Source organism: Lissotriton vulgaris, chromosome 10, assembly GCF_964263255.1.
Source record: "Lissotriton vulgaris chromosome 10, aLisVul1.2, whole genome shotgun sequence".
Classification (NCBI taxonomy): domain Eukaryota; kingdom Metazoa; phylum Chordata; class Amphibia; order Caudata; family Salamandridae; genus Lissotriton; species Lissotriton vulgaris.
In genome coordinates this window covers 269,724,963-269,748,212 of record NC_141698.1, presented here as the reverse complement: position 1 = coordinate 269,748,212, position 23,250 = coordinate 269,724,963, and the positions used below count along the sequence as shown (strand labels likewise).

Sequence of the window (23,250 nt, the reverse complement as noted above, 5' to 3'; positions counted from 1 at the left end):
TTACATCACCTGAGGTACCGGGTCCTATTAGTAATGTATCCAACTCCAGTGCAGTCTTGATTTCCTGTGATAATGAAGATCTTATCCCCATAACTAACTCACCTATCAATAGCTGTGCAGATAGCACGCCTGATTATGGCCCTGCCCACCGTACATCTAGACGCACACGCAAAAGAAAACTAGTGATCCCGAGTAGGATGTGCACGAAACAAAAGGGTAGGAAAAAGAAGGCAACTCTGTCATTACCTGAGCAGTCTAATAGAGGAGAGCCACTATCCCCACAGCCAAGTTTAGATCCTGGGCTAAGAGTGAATACTAACCCCACCACATTTAACGAGGAATCTCTAACGCACAAAATAATAGATGCTATAAAGCTTCTTATTTCCCCCCTAACTGACAAACTTGACCAGATTTGTAAAAGGGTGGAAAATTTGGAGAAACTAGGGCTAGCTAAATTAGACATTCTTGAACATCTGGGCACACAAGTTATTTCAACCATCTCGCACGCATCTCACACAAACAAGGATAATGTGATTGTAACTAACACATCTAACACGCAGGTTCCCCCTGCAAGAAATGTCGTCCCCACGGTAACTACTGCCAAGTCCAGTAACCTGCATACTCCTACCATAAGCAATACGATAAGTGGGCCATCTGAGGCTAGAGGTAGAGAGGCAATGGCCTACACCTCAGTAAACGGTAATTCACTGGCACATAGCCAATATAATAACATCATTCCTGCAGTGATCAACCTCCCGCCGGAAAGTAGACCATATGTGGCCATCCTTGCCAATGTCCCGAAACTTAAACCCTCCCAATATGAAAACAATGAGACTCTCAAAAATAAAATTTTATACTGGCTTGCCCACAACTGTGGATTTCCCTTAAGAGGGGCAAGTGAGATTCTTTCAACTCAACGGGTAGGGTGGGTGGGCCCAAGCAAAAAGGAAATAAGCGGGGACTGTGTAATTATAAACTATAAAACCACAGAATGGGCAAGAGATTCCATCTTGAATGCACCAATCCCATCGGATACTGAATACAATACCACACTGTTCCCATTGGACTACTTCTATAGGAATCAGGTGGGATTTAAAGTCCCAGTGCAGAACTTCAAACACCCTAGAATAATAAATATGCCACACCCACCTGTACAACAGGCACCAGTGCAACCAGTTAGGCATTCAATGTTTCCCCATGGCCAAGGTATCCAGTATGTACCACAGGAACCACCGAACCCATTTAGAATATTAAATCCAAACTATCTTAATAATTCCAATGTTCCTGTGTTGGGTACTGGTGCTTATGGCCAATATGCAGTCCCAACATCTAACAGGTTCCAGATATTTAATTCACTAGATGAAAACGATTGACTGGGGGATAACCCCGTTGCCGGATCACCAGTAACTGAAGAATTTAGACTGATGGATGTCAACACGGTTAAGGAATCCCCAATAGATACTGCTGCAGTGAATTTTGATGATCCACCCCTTATAGATCCAATCATATGTAATGGTGAGAATGAACTGGAAAATCAGATAACGCCATTAATCACATCCGTTACTAACTCACCACACGTAGTTACAGAGGAGAATTTGAGGGTCATCACGTGGAACATAGCTGGGTTGGCCTCTAAGGTCAATACCCCCATGTGGGCTGATTTTATCAAACAGGGGTATGACATCATTTGCCTGCAAGAAACCTGGGACAGAGAAGATGTACACGTTGAGGGATATACATCTTTTAGTGTGAAGGCCGTGGCTTCCCAGGCTGGTAGAGCCAAAGGTGGTCTTGTGACATTGATATCTACTGCACTGACTGAATTTCGTGTTAGCACTCACATTGTACTGGGTGCACACGCTTCTGTACTGCGCATGGTCCACAGCAGATGTAGAGACCTAATAGTAGTGAACTATTACAATAATATTGTGGGGTGTAAACGGGGATTGATTATCCCCGAAATTGAGCAGGCCATTGATATGACTCTATCAGGTACAATAAAACCAGCTGCAATCCTGTGGGCTGGAGATTTTAATATTAAAACCTGCAATCACGCACTCAAGGGGGCTTGTGGCCACAGGGAGGAGTACACGGGAAGGGAAACTAACGTATATAATCATTTCCCGCATAATAACTATGGTAGTGCTTTGAATAAACTACTAGCCAAATATGATCTGGACCTATTAGAATGCAATAAGAACGCAAATAATGACAAGTGTCCAACATTTCATGGGAGAAACAGTCGGTCTTTCATCGACCATATTATGATATCCTGCTCTGTAGTATATACTAATGTCTGGGTAATTGAACAATCTACCAGTGATCACAATAGTGTAACCGTGGAACTACTGGGCTGGGGAACCAAAAGGAACACCTATGGCCAACCAATCCAGGACATCGCGGCAGAAAGACCTAATGGGATGAGGGTGAAATGGATAAAAGTTGACCCCAACCAATTTGTAGCTAATGTGATCACAAGTTGTTGCAGAGATGTGGAATATTGTTCGTCCTTTAATCCATGCCCACGCACCTTGCTATCCAACTTCCTAAATATAACAAAAGAGATTGAGAAATCCTTGACACGCAAAGCCCGAAAAGTAAGGAAGGTCAAGGCGGTGTGGTTTGACGACAATTGTGCACAATCACTAAAAAGGCTGAAAATTTCACTTGATGCTATCCCAAGAGATGTCAGTAAGATCAGGGAAGAGCGTCACTATTATAAAACCGCACTCTCCACTAGGAAGAAGGAATTACAGGATGAGGCATGGGCTGAATTAGACCTGGCTGCTGATACAAAAGACCACAAACTTTTTTGGGACACTGTAAACAGTCCATTTCTGAAGAATGATAACATTCCCGAGTTAACCTCACATGTCAGTTGTCAGGCCTGGATAGCACATTTTACAGGGATTTTTAATTCAGAATTTACTGGTTTTATTTCTGATTTTAATCCTAATGTTTTAATTGATACTTTAACCTATTTTAAATGGGAGAAAATATTGTTTTCTGTGACATTAAGCGAGGTGATTGAGGCAACTGAGAAGAGTAAGGGGGGGAAAGCCCCGGGACCGGACGGGGTCCCTGTGGACTTTTATAAATCTGAGATTAACCTATGGGCCCCCATCCTGACTCGCTATTTTAATGCTGCTATTGAAGATGAGTTGCCAATTTCATGGGGTCAATCAATTATTGTGCCACTTTTTAAAAAGGGTTCTAGGGCAGAAGCCCGTAACTACCGCCCAATATCACTTTTGGACTCGTCTTTGAAAATTTTGAGTCGTGTACTCCTGGCAAGACTAGAGTCCTGGGTTGAAGATAATAACATTCTCTCACCTATTCAATACGGGTTTCAAAGGGGTTTAGGGACTATGGAGCAGTGCGTGAACCTGGAACTTATTATCGGCAAGTACACGAAGGCCAAGGAAGGGAATTTGTTTATGTGCTTTGCCGATTTAAGTTCCGCATTTGACTTGGTGGAACACGCACTGCTCTGGCCCACACTATTGGCCATGGGCGCCCCGCTAGAAATCATTCACCTCTTGGCTAGAATGTATAGTAGCCTTTCAAGTAAGGTTAGATATGGAACAAATGGCGAATGTACCCCCTTTTTTAAAATTGGCAGAGGGATACGACAAGGGTGCGTGCTAGCCCCTCTTTTATTTTCCCTCTTTATTAATCAGGTTGACCAATTTTTACAAGAATCCCACGCTGATGCCCCTATTATTAACGGAAAGCAAATACCCATCCTTTTATACGCAGACGACGCGGTCCTGATTTCTAGGACCGCGAATGGGTTACAAAAGCTAATCGACAAATTTTATAATTTTATTCATGGCAGGATGCTTAAAATTAACAAGGGGAAAACAATGACCATGACTTGTGGGAAGAAAACGAAGAAAAATAAAACATTTTTTATAGATGGGGATAAACTCGAGGCTGTGCAATATTTCTGTTACCTAGGTATTACATTCTCCGGAGATGGGAGATGGGTAAATGAACAATCTAATGTTGATTTAAAAATGACCAGAAATGTAAACTGTATCTTCAGATTTGCCTCAAAATTAGGGGGTCGTAGAATCCGAGAGATGATCTCCATTTACAATTCCAGGTGTATGTCCTCTGCCCTATATGGAGCAGGGATATGGGGATACAACCACCAGATTGCCCTGTCTATCCAGCAGGAGGAAAACAAGTATCTAAAACGACTATTATGCCTTCCTGCTTCGGCTTCAAATGAGATCGCACATAGAGAGTTAGGCATAAATCATGTTATAGATTTGATTGCATTGCGCCCCCTGTCACTGTGGCGGTCCATATGGGCCAAAGAAGAAACCAGGTTTACCCAGGAAGTAATTATGGATTGTATTAAATTAGATTGTCACTCAAAAATCCCCTGGCTAAAACATATTCAATCTTGGTATAAGATCCTTTTTGGCCAGGATATTTTTAAAGACTTATTAACAGAACCAATTTTAACAAAGCGCGATCTTAAATCCATTTATCTGGACCACGTAAAAGGGATTAGAACGGCGAAGTATGCCATACAAAGTACATTCAAATTATATATGGAATACAATCTTAGTGTAGGTTTTTCCCCCTATCTCACATTTGTTAGTATCAATTCCCATCGCTTTGTTCTAGCCCGTTTTAGGCTGGGAATAGTTCACCATCTAGTGGCATTTCCCACTGTAAAAAAACCTGGAACATGCCTGTGCCCATGCGATGGGAAATCCAAACAGAGCACCTGCCATTTTCTACTTTTTTGCAAGTTTTATACTGGTTTTAGGAAGTTTTATTTGAAACAATTATTTTTAAATTATAACATGTGCAATACAAGAGCCGCAATGCAACTGATGTTTTATTTGGGTTCCCCGGATGTGTGTTATCGTGTGGCCACTTATATCCTAAAATGTATGTGGCAAAGAAAATCTATAATAATATGATTATTTTGCACTAGCGTTTTTGCACATATCCCTGTTGAAAACTAACTGCTGTTATAACGTCTATTGTGATAAAATATTCTACTGCACTTTACATTTAACTGCTGCTATAACGTCTACAGTGATAAAATATTCTACTGCACTTTATATGTAGTTGATATGTCAATAGCACTTTGTACACAGTACGTCTTCCAAATTTTAGCACCTTACATCTGCATCCTTTTTTGTACTTACCTATTGTGTAATAATTGTTGCTAGAGTGATTAAATTTAAATGTTATATTTTAAAGTGGAATTTGCCTTTTTGCACTAGAGTCTTTGCACAAGCGTTTTTGCACAGATATCTATTGTAAACAAAATTGCTGCTATAATGACTATATTGACAAAATAATCCTTTGCACTTTATATTTATAGTTATTGACATGCTTATAGCAATAGCACTTTATGTATATAATAGGTTCCTTGAATTTTTGTACTTACATCTGCATTTCCTTTACACTTACCAATTGTACAATATTTGCTGCCGGAATATATAGAGTAATTAATCCTAACTTAGCTCCCTAATGTGATTCTGTTGTACTACAATTGAACCAAAAAAGTGTGGTATGGATATTGCTGTTATTTTAAATGTTTTATTATTTAATTCATATAAATATGAACCTGAAACTGTATTTATGTGTTGCTATATGGTTGTACTTGTACAAACCGAATAAAGCATTTTGAAATTGAATTGAAATTGGATAGGACCGATGCGGATTGCGCGTCTTGTCGCACCAACCATGACAGGAGCCTGCCAGGCTTGTCGCCCGTGCTGTGGGTACGCGCGGAGTGCGCAGCGAAGTTGATATTCTTTAGGCGCTCCATCAAAGCAGCGTGGTCCGCTCTGGCCGAGATGAGTTGGGAATCATCGCCCCCTATTGCCCCCCGCTCTTTATCCAGCAGTGCCTCTTCCGCCTGTATCAGATCTCGCTCTACTTGCCTACGCAGGCCCGCTTGTACACTGAGGCAACTTCCCCGGGTCACCGTCTTAAAGGCGTCCCACTCGGTTCTCGGGGAGGAGGTCGAGTCTACATTGTCCTCGAAGTACTGTAAGATCTTCCCGGAGATTTCCTCTCGGAATGGGGTGTCAAGCAGGAGGTCCGGTTGCAGGCGCTACGTTGGTACGGGCGGGCGCGGGCGCTTCCATCCATATACCAGCGTGTGTGGGTTATGGTCCGAGTGGGTCCGACCTAGGTAGTCCGTGTCGGACACAGAGGGGAGCAGGTCACGGGACAGCATGAATCTGTCCAGCCTGACATGTAGTGAGTGGGCTCCCGAGTAGTAAGAATACACCCGGGCGGTGGGGTTTCTGACGCGCCAGGCATCCTGTAAGTTCCACTGCGCTGCCCAGTCAAGGAGGGCCTTGGAGGTCGCCTGTACCGGGGCGATTGCCGCTGGGAGGGACGAGCGATCAAGGGAGGCATTCAACACGCAATTGTAATCCCCGCCCATCATCAAGGGTACGTCTGGCCATGCCGCTATCGCTGTCGACAGTCGCGTGAAGAATTTCCCCTGTTCTACATTAGGTGCGTATATGGAGGCTATGACAATCTGCTGCCCGTCAAGTATGCCCTGTATGAAGACGTAGCGTCCCTCAGTGTCAATATTGCTGTGTGTTAGTGCAAACGGGACCCCGGGCCGGACCCAGATCAAAGTCCCCCTCGCAAACGCTGAGAAGGTTGTGGCGAATATCTGTCCCCTCCATTTACGGCGAAGCGTGGCTACCTCAGTGGCAACTAGGTGTGTCTCCTGCAGTAGTGCAATCTGGATCTGATGCCTTTTAAGATAGGAATATACCTGGTATCTACGTGAGGGTGTGTGCATGCCCCTGACATTCCAGGTACAAAATTTAAACGTAGCCATCACAGTGTTGATTGCGGCCAAGCGTCCATCTCCCCCCCCCCCCCCCCCCCAGTCCCCCACCCGCCCCGCCCACACCCGCACAGCAGCGGCGAATAGTGAGCATTGTTACCTCACGCCCCCTCCCACAAACCCAAGGATGCACGCAATAGTAAGTCAGTACCAACACTAGTCTCAAAAGAAAGAACTTGAACATAAACATAATACCAAAAGGGCAACAACAAAAACAAGTCGCCGCCCAAACGCTCTATCGAGCTCAATCAGTCCGTGAGTTCAATGGGGGGTTGACTAAGTACAGCACTGAAATTAAACAAGGTAGTTCGTTATGCCGAAAGAGCCGTAGCGGCTCCCCTCCACGGGCAGTGGGCCAGAAGAGCGCCAAGAGTCAGTGATAGCGTCTGTGGCCAGTTTAGGGTTCCCAGTGTCACTCGACCCGAACAATTGGTCCCATGGCGGGGCCCCATCTTTCATTCCCCCGGGGGAGGGGCACTCACCTCTAGGGGTCCGTCCACCCCTCCAAAGTCATGGTCCCGGTGGCGTTCCAGCAGGAGAGCCCCGGCCCCCCACCCGGTGCCACGGTAGCTCCGCGGCAATCCGGCAGGCGGGGGGGGGGGTTCGGTAGCAAAGCATAGCATAGGCCTCGGAGAAGGTGGCATTCGTGGCTGCCAGGGCCTCCAGGAGTATCAATGTGAGTCCCCGATCGGGCCATCGATGGGGATGAGCTGACTGTTCCTCTGTGCGAGTCGCGTTGGTCCAGCCAGGGCTGGGTTGGGGAGGAGTACTTATGATATCAGATCTGATGTTTGGGGGGTGACGTCTGGCAGGCCCCCTGGGTTCGAGTCGTCTGGTAGACCGTACAGGTAGTCGTCGTCCTCGCTCCCGCGCGAACGCGGGCTGGCGTTGGAAAGCAGTAGAGGTGATTGTGATCCGCTGATCACTGCTGTTATGCGGACGGCTTCCAGCTGCTCACTCTGTATTTGCTCCGGGGTTGGGCCAATTTCCGTTTCCACCGTCGGTGACCCGGCCCTCGAGGTGTGCCGCTGCCTCCGTCTGCGTGTGCCTCGACTCCGGCGCTGTTCTCTCGGCGCGGGCTCGGGGTTCGTGTCCACTCCCGAATCCAGCCAGGCCATTGCCGCCTCTGGGGTGTCGAAGAAGTGGGTCTTGTCTAATGCCACCACTCTGAGGCGTGCCGGAAACAACAGCGAGTATTTGAGAGCCAAGCGTCTGAGTCGGTGCTTCACCTCGAGAAAGGATTGACGTCTTCGCTGAACTTGTATGGTATAATCGGGGAAGAACATCACCTTGGCGTTGTCTATCTGTATATTTGACAGTTTCCGCGTCTCGCGGAGGATGGCATCTCGGTCGCGGTAGTTCAATACCCGCATGAGCATTGGTCTTGGGTTGGAGCCTTCCGGGGGTGGGCGGGTTGGTACTCTGTGTGCCCGCTCCACTACAAAGTGCGGCGACAGTGTGCCTTCTGGTAATAATTCTCTGAGCCAGGTCTCCATGTGTTCCGCCGTCTCTCTCCGTTCCCAGCGTTCCGGCAGGCCCACTATGCGCACGTGTTCCTTCTGGCCCGTCCCTCCGCGTCCTCCGCCCTATCCTCAAGGAACTCCACCCGGTTGAGTAGGTCCTGGACGTGCTTGTCCGTCTGCGCCAGTTTAGGAGTGGCCTCCGCCACCGTGTGCTCTAGAGCCGTGGTGCGGTCGGACAGTTTCTTGTGGTCTGCCCGGAGGAGTGTCAGATCCACGGCCACCTTGTCGATCCGGTTCTCCAGCGACGTACGGGTCAGCTGCATGGATTCCTCCAGGCGCTCCATGGCCGCCAGCATAGTGTCCAGCTTGGAGGCAGTCTGGTCAGCCTCTGTGTTTTTCACCATTTTCCCTTTGCCGAGGGTCCCTCCTGTGCCAGTCTTTGCCCTGGTCCCCCCTGACATGTGGGAGGCCTTTGCGGCCGGTCAGGCGGGTGGATATAATCTCGCAATGCGTGGCGGAGGGGCCAGCGCGCGTGAGTCTCTCGGTCAGGTTCTCTGTGTCACCTGTTGTGGATGTCGTGTGGCTGCAGGCGGGGGGAGGACCGTCCCACCGCAAGGTTCCGGGGTTCCGTATTACGTGACCAACTAGGGAGGACAGGGTGGTTGCGTGGCGGCTGTTGTGAGGACTCCCAATTGTGGCGGTCAGCACCGCGGAATGCCTGGTGGCTGTTCACCTCCCGTCTGTGCCACGTGGTGGTCCGGTGGGTCGGAGCGGTAGGTCTCTCCCGATGTGTCCGTCCACTGAGCCTGGGAGGACGCGCTCTGCCGGATGATGCTAGGCGACACCGAGCGCCGCGTGTGGGTCTACCTTGTCCGGTACAAGTCCAGTGGATGTGGGGCGTAAGAGCTGTGCAGGCTTCGTGGCTACGCCAGGGCGGGAGAGTCTCTCAGTGTTGGGCCGGGTATCAGCGGGGCCGGTGCAACGCGGCCGCAGTTCGCGAGTGGCGCGGTCCAGGCCTCTCGGCGCCAGGTGGGTCCGGTGCTGGTCTGTGGCGCCTTTTATGAGACGGGCAGGTGCAGAGGCTTGGTAGGATAGGGCCGTGCAGTCTTCGGCGGCGGTCCGCTGGGCCTGGTGGTGGCGGTGTCTGTGTGGGCCTCGTGGTGGCCCAGCTTGGCTGCCCACCGGTGCCTGTTCAGCCGGTTCGGGTGACTCCAGCGCCGTTAGGTACGGAGGGGCGGCGACACAGACCGCCACGGGCCGGCTCGGTGTGGGTGTTCGCAGCGCCCAGGGTCCTCGGGTGGCTGGGTCGCCGGGGACGTCTGGTACCGTGTCGCGGGTTCCCTTCCCGGGCTGGGCCTATGTTGGGGCGGCAGGTGGGCCCGGGGGGTCCAGTGGACCGTGCTGGTCTGTGTGCGTTGTGGGCCGGCAGGGCCCTGGGGCAGTGGCGCCAATGTGGGTCTCCTGCCAGGCTTGCGCACTCACCCCCTTCTCGGAGCTCGGCGGGATGTCCCCAGCGGTGGCAGGCGAGGTGGGCTGGTCTAGGTGGTGAACTTTCCGCTGGTGTCCGGGGCCCCTGCAGAGTCCGGTCCCTGGTGAGTGTCCGATGTATGGGACGTGGTCCTGTTTCGCCGCTGGACTGCGCACTGCAGGGCCCTCGCTTTGCAGCCTACCCCGCAGGGCCGGATCCCCGGCCTCAGGTATTTGGGGCTGCCGGCCGGAAGTGCGCTCCGGGCAGCCAGCCGTCAGGGCTGCTGCCGGTCGGAGGGTCAGGTGCTCCGATTCGCCCGAAAATCTCCCTGGAGGTGGGCCGGGTGTCCGGGTGCACTCGGTCCGAGTTTGGCCTCGGTTCCGCCGGGAATGCAGGATAAATAGCCCGTGGCAGGGGAGCTTCGCTCGGAGCTCAGCCCGGGCACGTCTTTCTACATCGCGTGCATGGCCACGCCCCCCCAACTCAAGTAGGGTTGTTGATACCAATATGAAGTCAATAAATGACACCCCCCCCCACCCTTTAAATGATGGTATGGGTGCCTTACTACGGGGGCTAATTAGGCACATGAGGGTGATAAATCAAAATCATGTGAAAGACCATTCAGCGTGTCACTTTGTGAGGTGTGTTCAAAGTAAGCATGGGCGAATTTTGCGAATCTCGCGTTCGCGAATTTTGCGGATTTGCGAACTCGCAATCCGCAAAATCCGCGAATTCTCGCGAATTTGCGGATTTTTTTTTTTTTGTGTTTGCGCGGGTTTCTGCCAGTTCGCGAGGGTTTTTTACAATGTCGCAAATTGCGAACTTACCTGTCGGGTCGCAAGTTTCGCGAACTTGTTGTTTCTACGTGTCCAGCCTGTTTGGGACACTCTTCTTCATCACTGCCACTCTCTGTCACCACTGCCACTCTCTGACTACTCATGCCACCCTCTGGCCCACCCATGCCACCCTCTGTTTCATCACAGCACCCTCTGGTTGTCCAGTCAGTGTACATTATTGTGGCAACGCAAGCACACCTCCCCTGCCTCAAGTGACCTGAATTAATTTGGGGCTGATTAATGTGTCACAGAATATTTTTTTAGCTGGCACCTGCTTCCTTAGTGCTTCCTGATTAGTGATCTTTTGCACTTGCTAAGTGCTTTCATTGTTGCAAAATTAGTTACAACACCTGCCCTGCCCCAACTGACAATAATGCATTAGGGGCTGATTAATGGATTTGAACTTCCAGCCTGGCTCCTGCTTGTCTCCCTTAGCTGTAATTCAGGACCTTTGTGGCATATGTGTAACTATTCTGAGGTTCAGAGCAGGGTCACATAATAGTTTCAACTGGCAACTGAACTCTGGAGGGGCCCCTCAGGAAGCACTACAGGAAATGGCTACTAATGATGAGCCTGAACTTTTGAACCTGGTAAGTAGTTACTTTCAGTTTTGCTAAGATCGTATTTCTGCAATTTTGCACTTATTCGCGGGGCGCGAACTCATGCGAACAGTGCGAACAGTGCGAGCAAAATCCGCTGCTCGCGGATTTGCGGATTTTGCGGGAGATTCGCGAATCTCGCGGATTGCGAATTTACCGAAAATCCGCAAAATCCGCGAGCGAAACGGATTTTCCGCCCATGGTTAGTTCAAAGTGAATTCCCCTCACATGTGGACAACCTCGTATTCCAGGCTAGAGGTCCTGGGGTCACCGCATGGGTGAATGTTAAAATCCCCTGCAATCATAAAGTTTCCAAAAGCGGCTTTAACATGTTTCCTTAAAAAGGAGCCCAACAAGGCAATATTGCAAACACCCTTTGCACAGGACAGAGAATTATCAAAGTTGATAATACCCAATTTATGACACCCCTTGCTCAATACCAGGGTCAGTATCTTGCACTCCACAGCCCAAGAGATGTAAATGGCCAGGCCTCCTCTTCCTGCTGGTGAGGGAGAGGTCGAGATGATGAAGGATTTTTAGCCCTCCAAAGGTAAACTACCTTCAGAGCACCATGTGTCCTGCAAGCAAATCACCCTGTACTGCTTTGTGAATACAATCCACAAAGGTCAAGAAACTTGTTAGCTAAACCTGCTATATCAATTTCACCCAAGGTCCATTTGTTTTGCTGTAAAGTTTCCTGCTGGGTAGTAAGAGTCACAGAGTTCGTACGGAAAGACCCACTAATTCAATCAGACATGTCCATGGTGTCCAGGCGTGCATAACGGTTTGAAAGCTCCATTAAGGGTAAAACTGGCTGCTGCCCACCTTTTGCTGCCCAATGACTATGATTTGGGTTAGAATTTAAGTTTGTATACCTGGGGGAGAAGTACGCTGGATATGATGAAAACTGCCTGTTCATCATGGTTCTAGTATTATTAGGAAAAGATTTCCGGCTGGATATCTCAGGTTTGTAGACGAAACCAAGGAGTAGAGCCATAATGGATGACTGGGGACCAACATTGTTCAAACCTGTAACCAAAATTCTTACTGCAATACGGGGCCTATTGAAATTGATAATAACACAGTCACCCTTACAGAACTTAGGGGAGTTGCCTACCCAGTTAACTCTTTGCACCTTATTGATATTTTTCTCTACCCTTTTTCCTAGTGCAGTATTACAAGGTAACCAGTGTAAGATTTTGTTTTTCAGTTGAGAATAGTCCTCCTTGGCACCTCTGGCTAGGGTTGGCACGTACCCCAGGATCACCACATACAGCGTTGCTTCCGGTGGGAGGTGTTTAACAGGCAGATTCCACATGAAACCCTCCCCTATCCCCGGAGGTAGATCTCTGGCTATATTACTCCCAAGATTGGTCATGTGTAGTGGGCCTTTCCACCTGGCTCGTTTTCGACCTTAAGTTTGGAAGTGTCTGACTCAAAGATCGGTGTGCAAGGCCCCTTTGTGCATTTTGGAGGGGCAGATGGATGCTCTCTGGTGTTCACGGGGGGTGGTGTCAGGGCGAATCCTTCCTCTACCATGGGGACAGTTGGGCACCCTGATTCCAGAGTAACAACTTCCCCCCTTATGGACATACAACATTTAAGGTCGAAAAGGCCCATTTCAATTAACAACAAGCGATGAAACAAGGGATCCAGTTGAGAGTCCATCATGGCCTTCAAAGAGACCTGGAAAGATTCTAGTATAGACGTCATATCCGCCTTTTTTAATTACTTGAGTGCTTGAGGGCTTCTGGGTTGTTGTTTCAGCTCTCAGCAGTTGGATCTTTCTTTTTGTGCCTGATCCTTGCCCAACCAAATCTACTCCTCCCGGTCTCCCTCGCATGGCAAATCCAGTAGTTGTAGGTTGCGTATCCTGCTGCTTACTATGCTTGCCAGCCAAATGCCTTTGGCTGCAAGGTGCATCACCCCCATACAATTATTGACCAAGATGGTGGGTATTAGTGGTAACTGGGGACCCGTGTACACCTATCTGGCCTGTCTAGCTCTTGCAGCCCGGAGTTATTTAATAATCTATCCACATTATCTGTGATCATAAGAGCCCTTGCTGTCAGTGGGGGGGAACCACTCACGGGGGACCCGGAGAGGCGCCGGATCGCCAGCTCTATCTCCTTATCTAACACTCCCACTGCCTGCTGGGGGAAAGAGTCCATAGTCACTGCTGTGCCACTCGTGGCCTTTCCAGGATTCATGAGCACCCTGTGTATTCCCATTGGATACCCCCCAATCTGTGAGTCGGCGCGCGTTTCAATAAAAAAAATTAGCAGGGTCCGGGTCTACTTGCACGTGCAGGGTATTGAGTTCACAATACTCAGTGTCACAAAATCACAATGTCCAACATTAAACACCCCATTCAGCCCTCTGATCAGCCTAAAATGAATATATCAACAGTACTGTCAGTTACAAGGGGTGATGCCTCCCTACCCTCCTCTCTGTCTCTGCTACCGGAACTTCAGGCTGACCAGGCTGTGACGAGGTCCTCAAGATTAAAGAAGCAAGAACCAAGAGGGTGAGCCCAGCCCAGCCTCCTACGGTCTCGGATGGATCACGCCCCCCCCCCCCTCCCTCCCTCCCCGGCCAGGGCACGCCTGCGCTGTAGGAGGAGCGCCTCCTGGCACATGCAGGGCGTGTCACCTGAAGAGGCGTGTCTGGAAGTGAAGTCCGATAAGGCTTTCCTAACAGTAACAGTCTCTCAGCGTTTCCACAGGGTCCCGCGCTGCGGGTGGCCCGGGCCATTAACAAGCGCATCCTGGCACGTGCACGGCGTGTCACCTGAGGCGGCGTGCCGGGAAGTGAAATCCGATAACGCTTTTCCAGCAGTAAACAGTCTCCCAGTGTTTCCATAGCAGTCTCCTTTCGATTCAAGTCACGCATATATAAAATGTAGAAGCAGGCTGTACCCTGTTACGATTATCATCCCTAATGTTCACGGGGGTGTGCATGTGATTTTTAAGTCCGTTTCAAGGCCAAGGCATCCCACCCTGATGCCCCCACAGCCCTAGCCCCCCCCCCCTTACCTAAACCCTTGACCCATATCCTCCCCCATTATCAGGGCACGTTCCGGTCATGAGTTCAACATGGTTTTGACAAGTGGTGTACCTGGCCCATGTTTCACCGGAGCTAGAAAATACGGCTTTAAACAACAAAAGTCTATTTCATGGTATGGTGGACCGCACCACTGAGAGGGGGATTCCCTCCACAGCTGCTGTGGAAGTGACTGAATCCCTTGATTCCCCGCACTAGGGCGTCCTTTACAGGTACTGCACTCAATTGGATCTTGCCAGGAGATGCTTAAATGGATAAAACTCCTGCATACTAACCCCATTTTAAGGGTAAAACCTGGGAAGGTAAACTCCGAACAAATATAGGCCCCCTATGGCATTCGGGTGGATAGTATGGTGCACACGACCTCTGTTTAGGCTGACAATGTACTGTTGTAATTCCAGGACATGCATAGAGCAGTAGAGAGTGCCTTAGGATCGCTAAAGGCATTCGCCATGTTCTCAGGATCATACTTAAACAAGCATTTACAATGCAATGGTTTCGCCTTTGGAAAAGTTAGAGCTATTGGCATTGTAAATGACAAATTTTATATTTATGTGTTGGTTTTGAAAACAGATAAATAAATGGCATTGCCATTACATTGCCATTCTCTCGCAAATGTGACACCTATTGTACCCTACGGACGAGCTCAGCAGACAGCAATTACTACCACACACACACACACCCAGAGCCACACACACACACACCCAGAGCCACACACACACACCCAGAGCCACACACACACACCCAGAGCGCCACACACACACACCCAGAGCCACACACACACACACCCAGAGCCACACACACACACATGCATGTGTGCGTGCATGCGTGTGTGTGAGAGAGAGAGAGAGCTTGTGTGCGTGAAAGAGAGAGAGTTGTAGTGAGAGCGGGTATATCCAGTCAATGAAAGGGAAAGCGCTCCGCGGCACCAGTTCTCATGCAATCTTTTTGTGTTTTAGGTATTTCAAATGCTGTGTTTTTCGTACCTCTGTAATATACACATCGAGGGACAAGCGTGGCGTAGAGCAGGAAAAGGTGTGAGGGAACGCACAAACACCACCCTAGCCTTTCACAACCACTGCTGACTCCGCAGCTGCAGGAGAATCATTAACAGGCACCAGCCCTGAGCAGCTGGAATGGATGATGCACCACCACTGCTGGAGACTTGACAGGGAGCAAAGGCCTGCCTGCTGTCAAGCCATGGCCCTATTAAAAGCAGTGAGCACCAATAAATGCCTTACCGTGCATAACAGAAGTCAAAAGTGCTTCGGCACTGCACACTGCCAACACCACGCTACCAGTGCTAGAGGCCTGAAAGGGAGGAAAGGGGTCCTTGTATAATACCATAGTCAAGCTAAAAGCACTAGTGAAGGTCTTACTGTAAACAGCAGGAGTCAAGGGTGCTTCTGCACTGCACACCACGCACTACCCCCACCACGCCACCAGTGCTGGAGGCCTGACAGGGAGCAAGGGGTCCTTGTATCATACTAAAAGCACAAATGAAGGACTTACCGTGCGTAGCAGGAATCAATGGTGCTTTGGCACTACACACCAAAGAAAGAGAGAGAGAGAGAATGCATGAGTGCCTGTGTGTGTGCGCGAGAGAGAGGGGGGGGGAGAGAGAGAAAGAGCGTGGGCGTGTGTATGTGTGTGTGAGAGAGGGAGAGAGAGCGTGGATGTGTGCGTGCATGTGTGTGAGAGCAAGAGCGCGCATGTGTCTGGGCATGGGTTTGTGTGAGAGTGAATGTATTTGTGCATGTGTGTGTGTGTGTGTGAGTGAGAGAATGTGCATGTGTGTGTGTCTCTGTGTGTGTGAGAGAGAGAGAGAGCGTGCCTGTGTGGGTGCATGTGTGTGAGAGAGGGGGAGAGAGAAAGAGAGCAGAGAGCCTGCATGTGTGAGTATGCGTGTGCTTATAAAGGACATCAAAGTGCCGAAAGGGGAGAAAGAAGGGGTGAGTGCATGCCGAGGTGACAAGAAGGACTGGGCGAAAAGGGAGGGGGGAATGCCAGAAGGGAAAGTGATCACGGGGGGAAGCACGCGAGTGTTGCACGCGCACCCACTCACATGCACTGCAAACTGTAGCCAGCACAGTGCATGCTGGACACTGAACAGTAAAGGAAGTAATATGCCAACGGAATGCTGATGTAAGGCATTAAAACGCAATATGCGCGATGTTGTCATGATCGGTTTTCTTGAAAAAATAGTTTTATAAAAGAAAGAAAAAAGTACAACATATTAAAACAAACAGGCTCCTTCCGGCCAAAGCAAACATCCGGTCTCCTAGAAGAAGCATTCGAGTTTTCACAAACCGTGTACAGCAGGCCAATCTTTGCAGAGTTTATTAGCACAGCCAGCAGAAACGCAATGCATGGAATTCGCCGAGGAATGCACTGCCAGTGCTGGAGGCCTGACAGGGAGCAAGGGGTCCTTGTATCATAATAAAAGCACAAATGAAGGACTTACCGTGCGTATCAGGAATCAATGGTGCTTTGGCACTACACACCAAAGAAAGGGAGAGAATGCATGAGTGCCTGTGTGTGTGCGCGACAGAGAGGGGGGAGAGAGAGAGAGAAAGAGCGTGGGCGTATGTGTGTGTCAGAGAGGGAGAGAGAGCGTGGATGTGTGCGTGCATGTGTGTGAGAGCAAGAGCACGCATGTGTCTGTGCGTGGGTGTGTGTGAGAGAAAGAGAGAGAGTGAATGTGTGAGTGAGAGAATGTGCATATGTGTGTGTGTGTCTCTGTGTGTGTGAGAGAGAGAGAGCGTGCATGTGTGGGTGCATGTGTGTGAGAGAGGGGGAAAGAGAGCAGAGAGCCTGCATGTGTGAGTATGCGTGTGCTTATAAAGGACATCAAAGTGCCGAAAGGGGAGAAAGAAGGGATGAGTGCATGCCGAGGTGACAAGAAGGACTGGGCGAAAAGGGAGGGGGGGAATGCCAGAAGGGAAAGTGATCACGGGGGCAATCACAAGAGTGTTGCACGCGCACCCGCTCACATGCACTGCAAACTGTAGCCAGCACAGTGCATGCTGGACACTGAACAGTAAAGGAAGTAATATGCCAACGGAATGCTGATGTAAGGTATTAAAACGCCATATGCGCGATGTTGTCATGATCGGTTTTCTTGAAAAAATTGTTTTATAAAAAAAAGAAAAAAGTACAACATATTAAAACAAACAGGCTCCTTCCAGCCAAAGCAAACATCCGGTCTCCTAGAAGAAACATTCGAGTTTTCACAAACCGTGTACAGCAGGCCAATCTTTGCAGAGTTTACTAGCACAGCCAGCAGTAACGCAATGCATGGAATTCGTCGAGGAATGCACTGTAAGCTAACTAAACAAGTGTATCACGAGTTTTAATTTTACTTACCATGTAATAAGCTGTTAAGTTTTTAGAACATTTTTTTGTGCCTCTGATGACGTTTTACAATGACCGGTGACAAGTATCCGGATTGGTCACTTCTGCACATCTTAAAACATTGTTAAAGCTGCTTTGACAAAGGAGAAAGGCTCTGCATAACGACCACGTTGTAAAATGCAAGTGTGGGTCATTCCGTAAGGTGGTCTCCCTGCTTATTAAGGACACCCATGTAGAACGCACAGCCTTTACTGCTGCAACTGCAATATATTTACTGGTGGCAGAAAGGCGCTTCGCAATCGCAACACATTAAAAGCCAAATAGTTTGTAATCCTTCGAGGGGCGTAAGGAAGAGGGGAGAGGGAGAGGTGGGCAGGTTGGCGCAGCCCTAAAATCGCGGCTCACTGAGAAAATAAACCAGGCCAAGGCACAGGAATCCCTCCCATGCCAGTCCCAACAACACCAACGGCCCTAGTCTACCAACTTACTTGGAAGAGGGTCCTACGAGGAGTCACAGAACACGGCGGGCAGCAGGAACATGATTCAAATGGCCAGAGCTTCATATGGCCGTGTATGCCAGTGCGGGAGATTAACGTCACAGGGGTGTCCCGGGCCGGCAGCCAATCACAGCACGGCCCGGGGAATGACGTCACAGGGGTGTCCCGGGCCGGCAGCCAATCACAGCGTGGGCCGGGGAAGGACGTCAGGGGGTTGTCCCGGGCCGACCGGCGTGATTTTCACACGGCAACAGATGAGGGGTGGGCTCCCTCGAAATAAATAAATAACAAGAAAACCATAACCTGCAATTTTTGGGGCTAGATGTCAGAATTGAGGTGAGAGAGAGGGGCGGGAACGGGCTCACGGACAGCGGGAGGGGGGACGGGCACACGGACAGTGGGAGGGGGGGCGGGAACGGGCTCACGGACAGTGGGAGGGGGGCGGAACGGACAGCGGAACATCGCGCAATCCACCCCTGCAAAGGACACTTCCGAAATGGTGGAAAACAAAGCTGTAAAAAAAATAAAATAAACACGCCCACAGCCGCAAGACGTGGGCAAAAGCCTAAAATTCTCGGGAACGCCCACGAATCTGCTCCGGCATTGACGGACAGATCTCTGTTCCAATGGCTAGCCTCCATTTATGGAGCTAGCCAATGGAACAGAGGGGCGGGACCACACACACATACTCTAGACAAAAGATTTGGCCTGCGCGAAACGCTGCTTGCGCAGCTTTTGACAGGCGAAACCTAAAAATGGAAAGCCTTATTTATTCCTGCTAAAATTAATAGAGGAACTGGACCTTAGTCTACTCCTCTAGTCCCATTGATGGGGGAATATGAGACCGTTAAATATTTAGAGGTCAGAATCTATCACAATGATTCTGACCTAATAGACGGCAAGTGAACAAGAGCGCTTCTGAACATCTGGGCCTCCATATCCTTTTGGAATAAACCGCTGTGATTGAAGACCAAGATTGCCGTTGCTATTATAATATTGTTGTGTTTCCTCCATTTATTTGCCAATTTCCCCCACAAAAAGGTTCTTTACCAAACTGGATATAGCTTTCAAAGACCTGATATGGGGTAAAAGGATACACAAACTTGATCTCCCCACAATGTAATGCCAGATCAGAGAGGGTGGATTTGGCAATCCAGATTTGAGAATTACTAGTTAGCCACCCAGCTACAACCCGTTGCATGATAGGTGGCATCCTCCCCCCTTCTCCTATGGCCAAACCCATACAAGATACAGCAAGAACCAAGTCACTCCCGTCTGATGCCATATTAACCCCAACCCATAAACTGAAAGGCCATATACTGCTGAAGTGTGCCGCATTCTAGTGTGCTGCAGAGTGCAGCACACTTACAAAGAGGAAACAACGAAGAGAAACAAAGATATTTCTCCTTGTTGCACCTCTGGTAGAGAGGCGTACAATTCTGACGTATTTCCAGGTCTACTCATGTTGGTAAATCTGAGAATGTGTCAGAACCATGGGTGGATGCATGGGAATGCCCACGCTCCACCCATGGTACGCATCCTTGCCTCAGCGTAACACAAGGCAGCTATATGCGCTGCCTTGTCCTACTTTAGATTTATTAAGCCACTCGGGGCCATGCAAGGTGGCCTCGCCCTGCTTGATAAATCTCCTTTAGGTTTTGTGTCACCCATACGTCTCCTTGCGTAGCGCAAGGGCAACGCAAAAAACGAAATAAATATGCCCCAAAATGCATAGACCTGACACTTACATTGACCAAAAGGCTATTGCCACGGATATGGAAGCTAGATAACGCTCAACATGGGTGCAATGGCACAGGGAACTCCCTAAGTTGTTAGAGGCAAAAGGGCGTTCTATCATTAAGAAGCAAAAACAAAAACACAACCTATGTGGAGAGAAAGGGAACTGAACCAAGTGCCCTGGAAACGAGGAGCAAGCAGCCCTTTTCCTAACCATCATATGATCCTGTCTTCTAATCCACCTGCCGGGTGGGGGCAAGGGTTGTCTCACAGCATGTGGGTTCGGGGGTAAGTTGGAATTACATAAAATGTATTTTGCCCCAGGTCCAGCACTTTCCAGGACCCTGTCGTCCTTGAGCAAAATGATTATTTCTAGATATTTAATTGAATGTGACCCTGCAGTCTTCATTAATAAAGCGGCAGCTTACTTGGTTTCATCACCACGTCTCCAGGATACCATATTTTTCTTTCCCTGGAGTATATTTTATTTTAAATACTTAGAAACATATGCTTATGGCACCCGGCAAAAACCAAAGAAGTGCCCAGAGACCCCTGCATTAGGCCTTGTGAAACCTTCTGCCAAGAATAAAAATTTCCAGCCACCTTTCCTGTATCTTCAGCAAACTGGTGGGTTGCATCTACTGGCCATTATTCAAGTTGTCACAAGCCTTTTTTACATTTAGGTTTGGGAGAAAGTAATAGGTCAGGAACCGATATCTTAAGCAATGTAACAGTAATTGGTGATTTTGCAATCTAGCATTAAAGGCATGTTCTACAGCTTTCCTTTGTTTTCCAGTCTCAGCTAGCGCACTCCATTGGGACGGGAGAAGAAATGATCAGCAAAGCCAAACAGAGCCGGAGCGAGAAGAAAGCAAGGAAGGTAAGTGCCGGAAAAGTGATGTACAGCAAGAGCTTCCAAGCGAATCCTACTCCATCTTTTGACCACTACAAAGTTAAAGATGTTTCAAAATACTTATGGCCATTAATCTATAGATAAATGCGTGCAATAGTGTTTCTTTATGGATTTCAACAGGCGTGGGCAACGTCAGACATAGTACTTGGTCTGCCCTCCTGTCAAGTCACCCGACTCCTGGCTTACTTTCTATCACTCTTAAATATCCTCCTGTCCAAAGAAAGCCCACTAGCCTCATAAATACCTAGGAAAAAATGTATTCAGCCGTAATGTCCTAGACTCTATTTGGTCTCCAGCTCAGCCGTTTGCACAGCCTGACACAGACCTTCTGAATTCTGTCAGCAACTCATTCCCTTAAGCATCCATGGAGAGCGGTTCTGTACATTTCCTACCTTTTTAAGTTTCAAAAAACGTTGTTAGCATATTAATAGCTCATTACAATAATATCAACTTACTGTTATCACATAGTAGTGAAGGCGTACAGATACACAAATGAAAAGAAATGCCAAACAGCACAAATGGAGATATCGAACGAGCATCAAAAAAGTGTATGCAACTAGCAAATTACCACCTCACTGGCAAACCCTCGCTGAGGCCCCCTTACGGATGTGTGTGTTGATGAATAGTTCGGCTCAATGTCTGGATTTATGGGGTTGTGTCATAGAAAGAAAGGGGGTTCTGATCACCAGTTTGAATGCATCCTACTTTGTCACTCGCCAAGGGAGTACAAACCCAACCGCAAATAAGAGACCCCTAAATGCCGCAAACGGAGGGGAGGGTATGGCGGGACCAATGAAGAGGGGGAGGTAAGGATAGGGGAAAGGAAAGGAGAAAACAGGAACAGGTAGCAAAAGAGAGTACAATAAAGGGACAATTTAAGACCAAATAGTGGCAAATACATCCGGCTGATCGTTAAGTTTATATATCACCTGTTCGTGAGGGGCCGTGTTAGCCTGTGCTGTAAAACATTCTTCCAGTGTGGGTGGAGTCTTTGATTTCCAGTGTCTTAAGATGCATAAATTGATGACTGCCAACAAAGCGTTCAGCCACTGCTTCAGATAGGTTTTGATTTCATCTACCTCATGTGTAGACTGCAATAACGCTAAACCCTGGGAAGGTTGGAGGCTGAGCTCAGTAGAGTCCAGCGGCAACTCCCACTTCGTTTCCCAGTATGGCTGAACTCAGGGACAGTCCCATAATATGTTTATCATATCTCCTTTAAGGCAGGTACAGCGCCAACACAGAAAAGAGGGTGCAGGCTGACAGTGTGAAACTTGAAAAGAGACCAATGCCACTTGTGTAAAATTTTAAAGTAACTGAATTTCAGTATGGCCTCCCATAAGCTTTTTTCACGAGTGCATAGAACCTCTTTCAAGTCAGCCTTGTCCAGAGAGTCAGCGAGAAGTGGTTTCCATCTATGGTAGAGCGATCTAGTTGGCTGTAAATGGATATGAACTATGAGGGTCTCATACAAGCCAGAGATAAGCTTTTTATGCATGCACCACATGCTTGAGTACCAGTGAAGGGTGAAGCCGCCCAGGGTCTGCAAGTCTATACTCAGCCACTGGGAGGAAAGGGCCCTTAGTTGTCCATATCAGAGAAACTGCATTGACTCTGGATGAAATTCTTGCTGAAGATCAGAAGAGGACCTGATGTTAGCGTTCCGTATTAGGCGACTGAAAGTCAAAATTCTCTTCTGGATCCACAAAGGCCAGAGGAGTATTTGTCCATCCAGTGTGAGGACCTCATTATTCCATATAGGTGCCAAAGAGTGCAAGAATCCCATTTGATGCAGACGTTTATAAGCAGATTCCCAAAGATGCTGCGTACCTTGGAGACATCATCTATGGTTTGATAGGTGATGACACCACAGCATTGACCCCCTTACAATACTTTTTTATAGCTGTTCAGGGGAAAAGGAAAGAAGTAGAACCTACACCGTGCATTCTGGACGATGCCCTTGACTCCTAACACAGGGGTAGCAAGGGCAGCTCCAGGGTTACCAAAGAAAAGCTGGGGTAGCTGTAACTGGTTTGTCTTTCCATAACCCGACTGGTTCAGACATTGAATCACTGAAGTGGTTCTACTCTGGAGAGTGAGAATCAGTAACCTTTTGGAACACATCTTTGTAAGGATGAGAGCCCACAATACGCACAGCTCCACACATTCAAACCAAAGTATCTCTCTTAAGCCATGGCAATGGCCATGGCCATTGGAGGGTTGTGTGTGCAATGGGCGAACATGCCACAAGTACTTCTCAATAAAAACAGTGTTCCCCTGGTGTGGGAAGAACTTTAAAGAAACAGAGCAGCCTTCACAATTAAATGCCACCAAAGAAAAATATGCTGCATGCCTTTCCATGGCATGCCAATACTAAGGCATCACAGGCAGATCAGGACATATTGCCCCTTCCAAACGTGAACATGGCTCAGTGTCACACCAGTAGGGAGGCAAAATATTATAAAGGAGG

General features: G+C 48.6%; 1 protein-coding gene across 1 annotated transcript in view; it reads left to right on the top strand.

The window, feature by feature from the left end:
* LOC147685106 (uncharacterized) overlaps positions 1-23,250 on the top strand; it is a 359,065-nt gene that overhangs the window by 311,356 nt on the left and 24,459 nt on the right. The window contains exon 5 of the mRNA XM_086940991.1: positions 20,664-20,747. Coding sequence (XP_086797117.1) covers positions 20,664-20,747 — 84 coding nt within the window. The remainder of the gene's footprint in view (positions 1-20,663; positions 20,748-23,250) is intronic.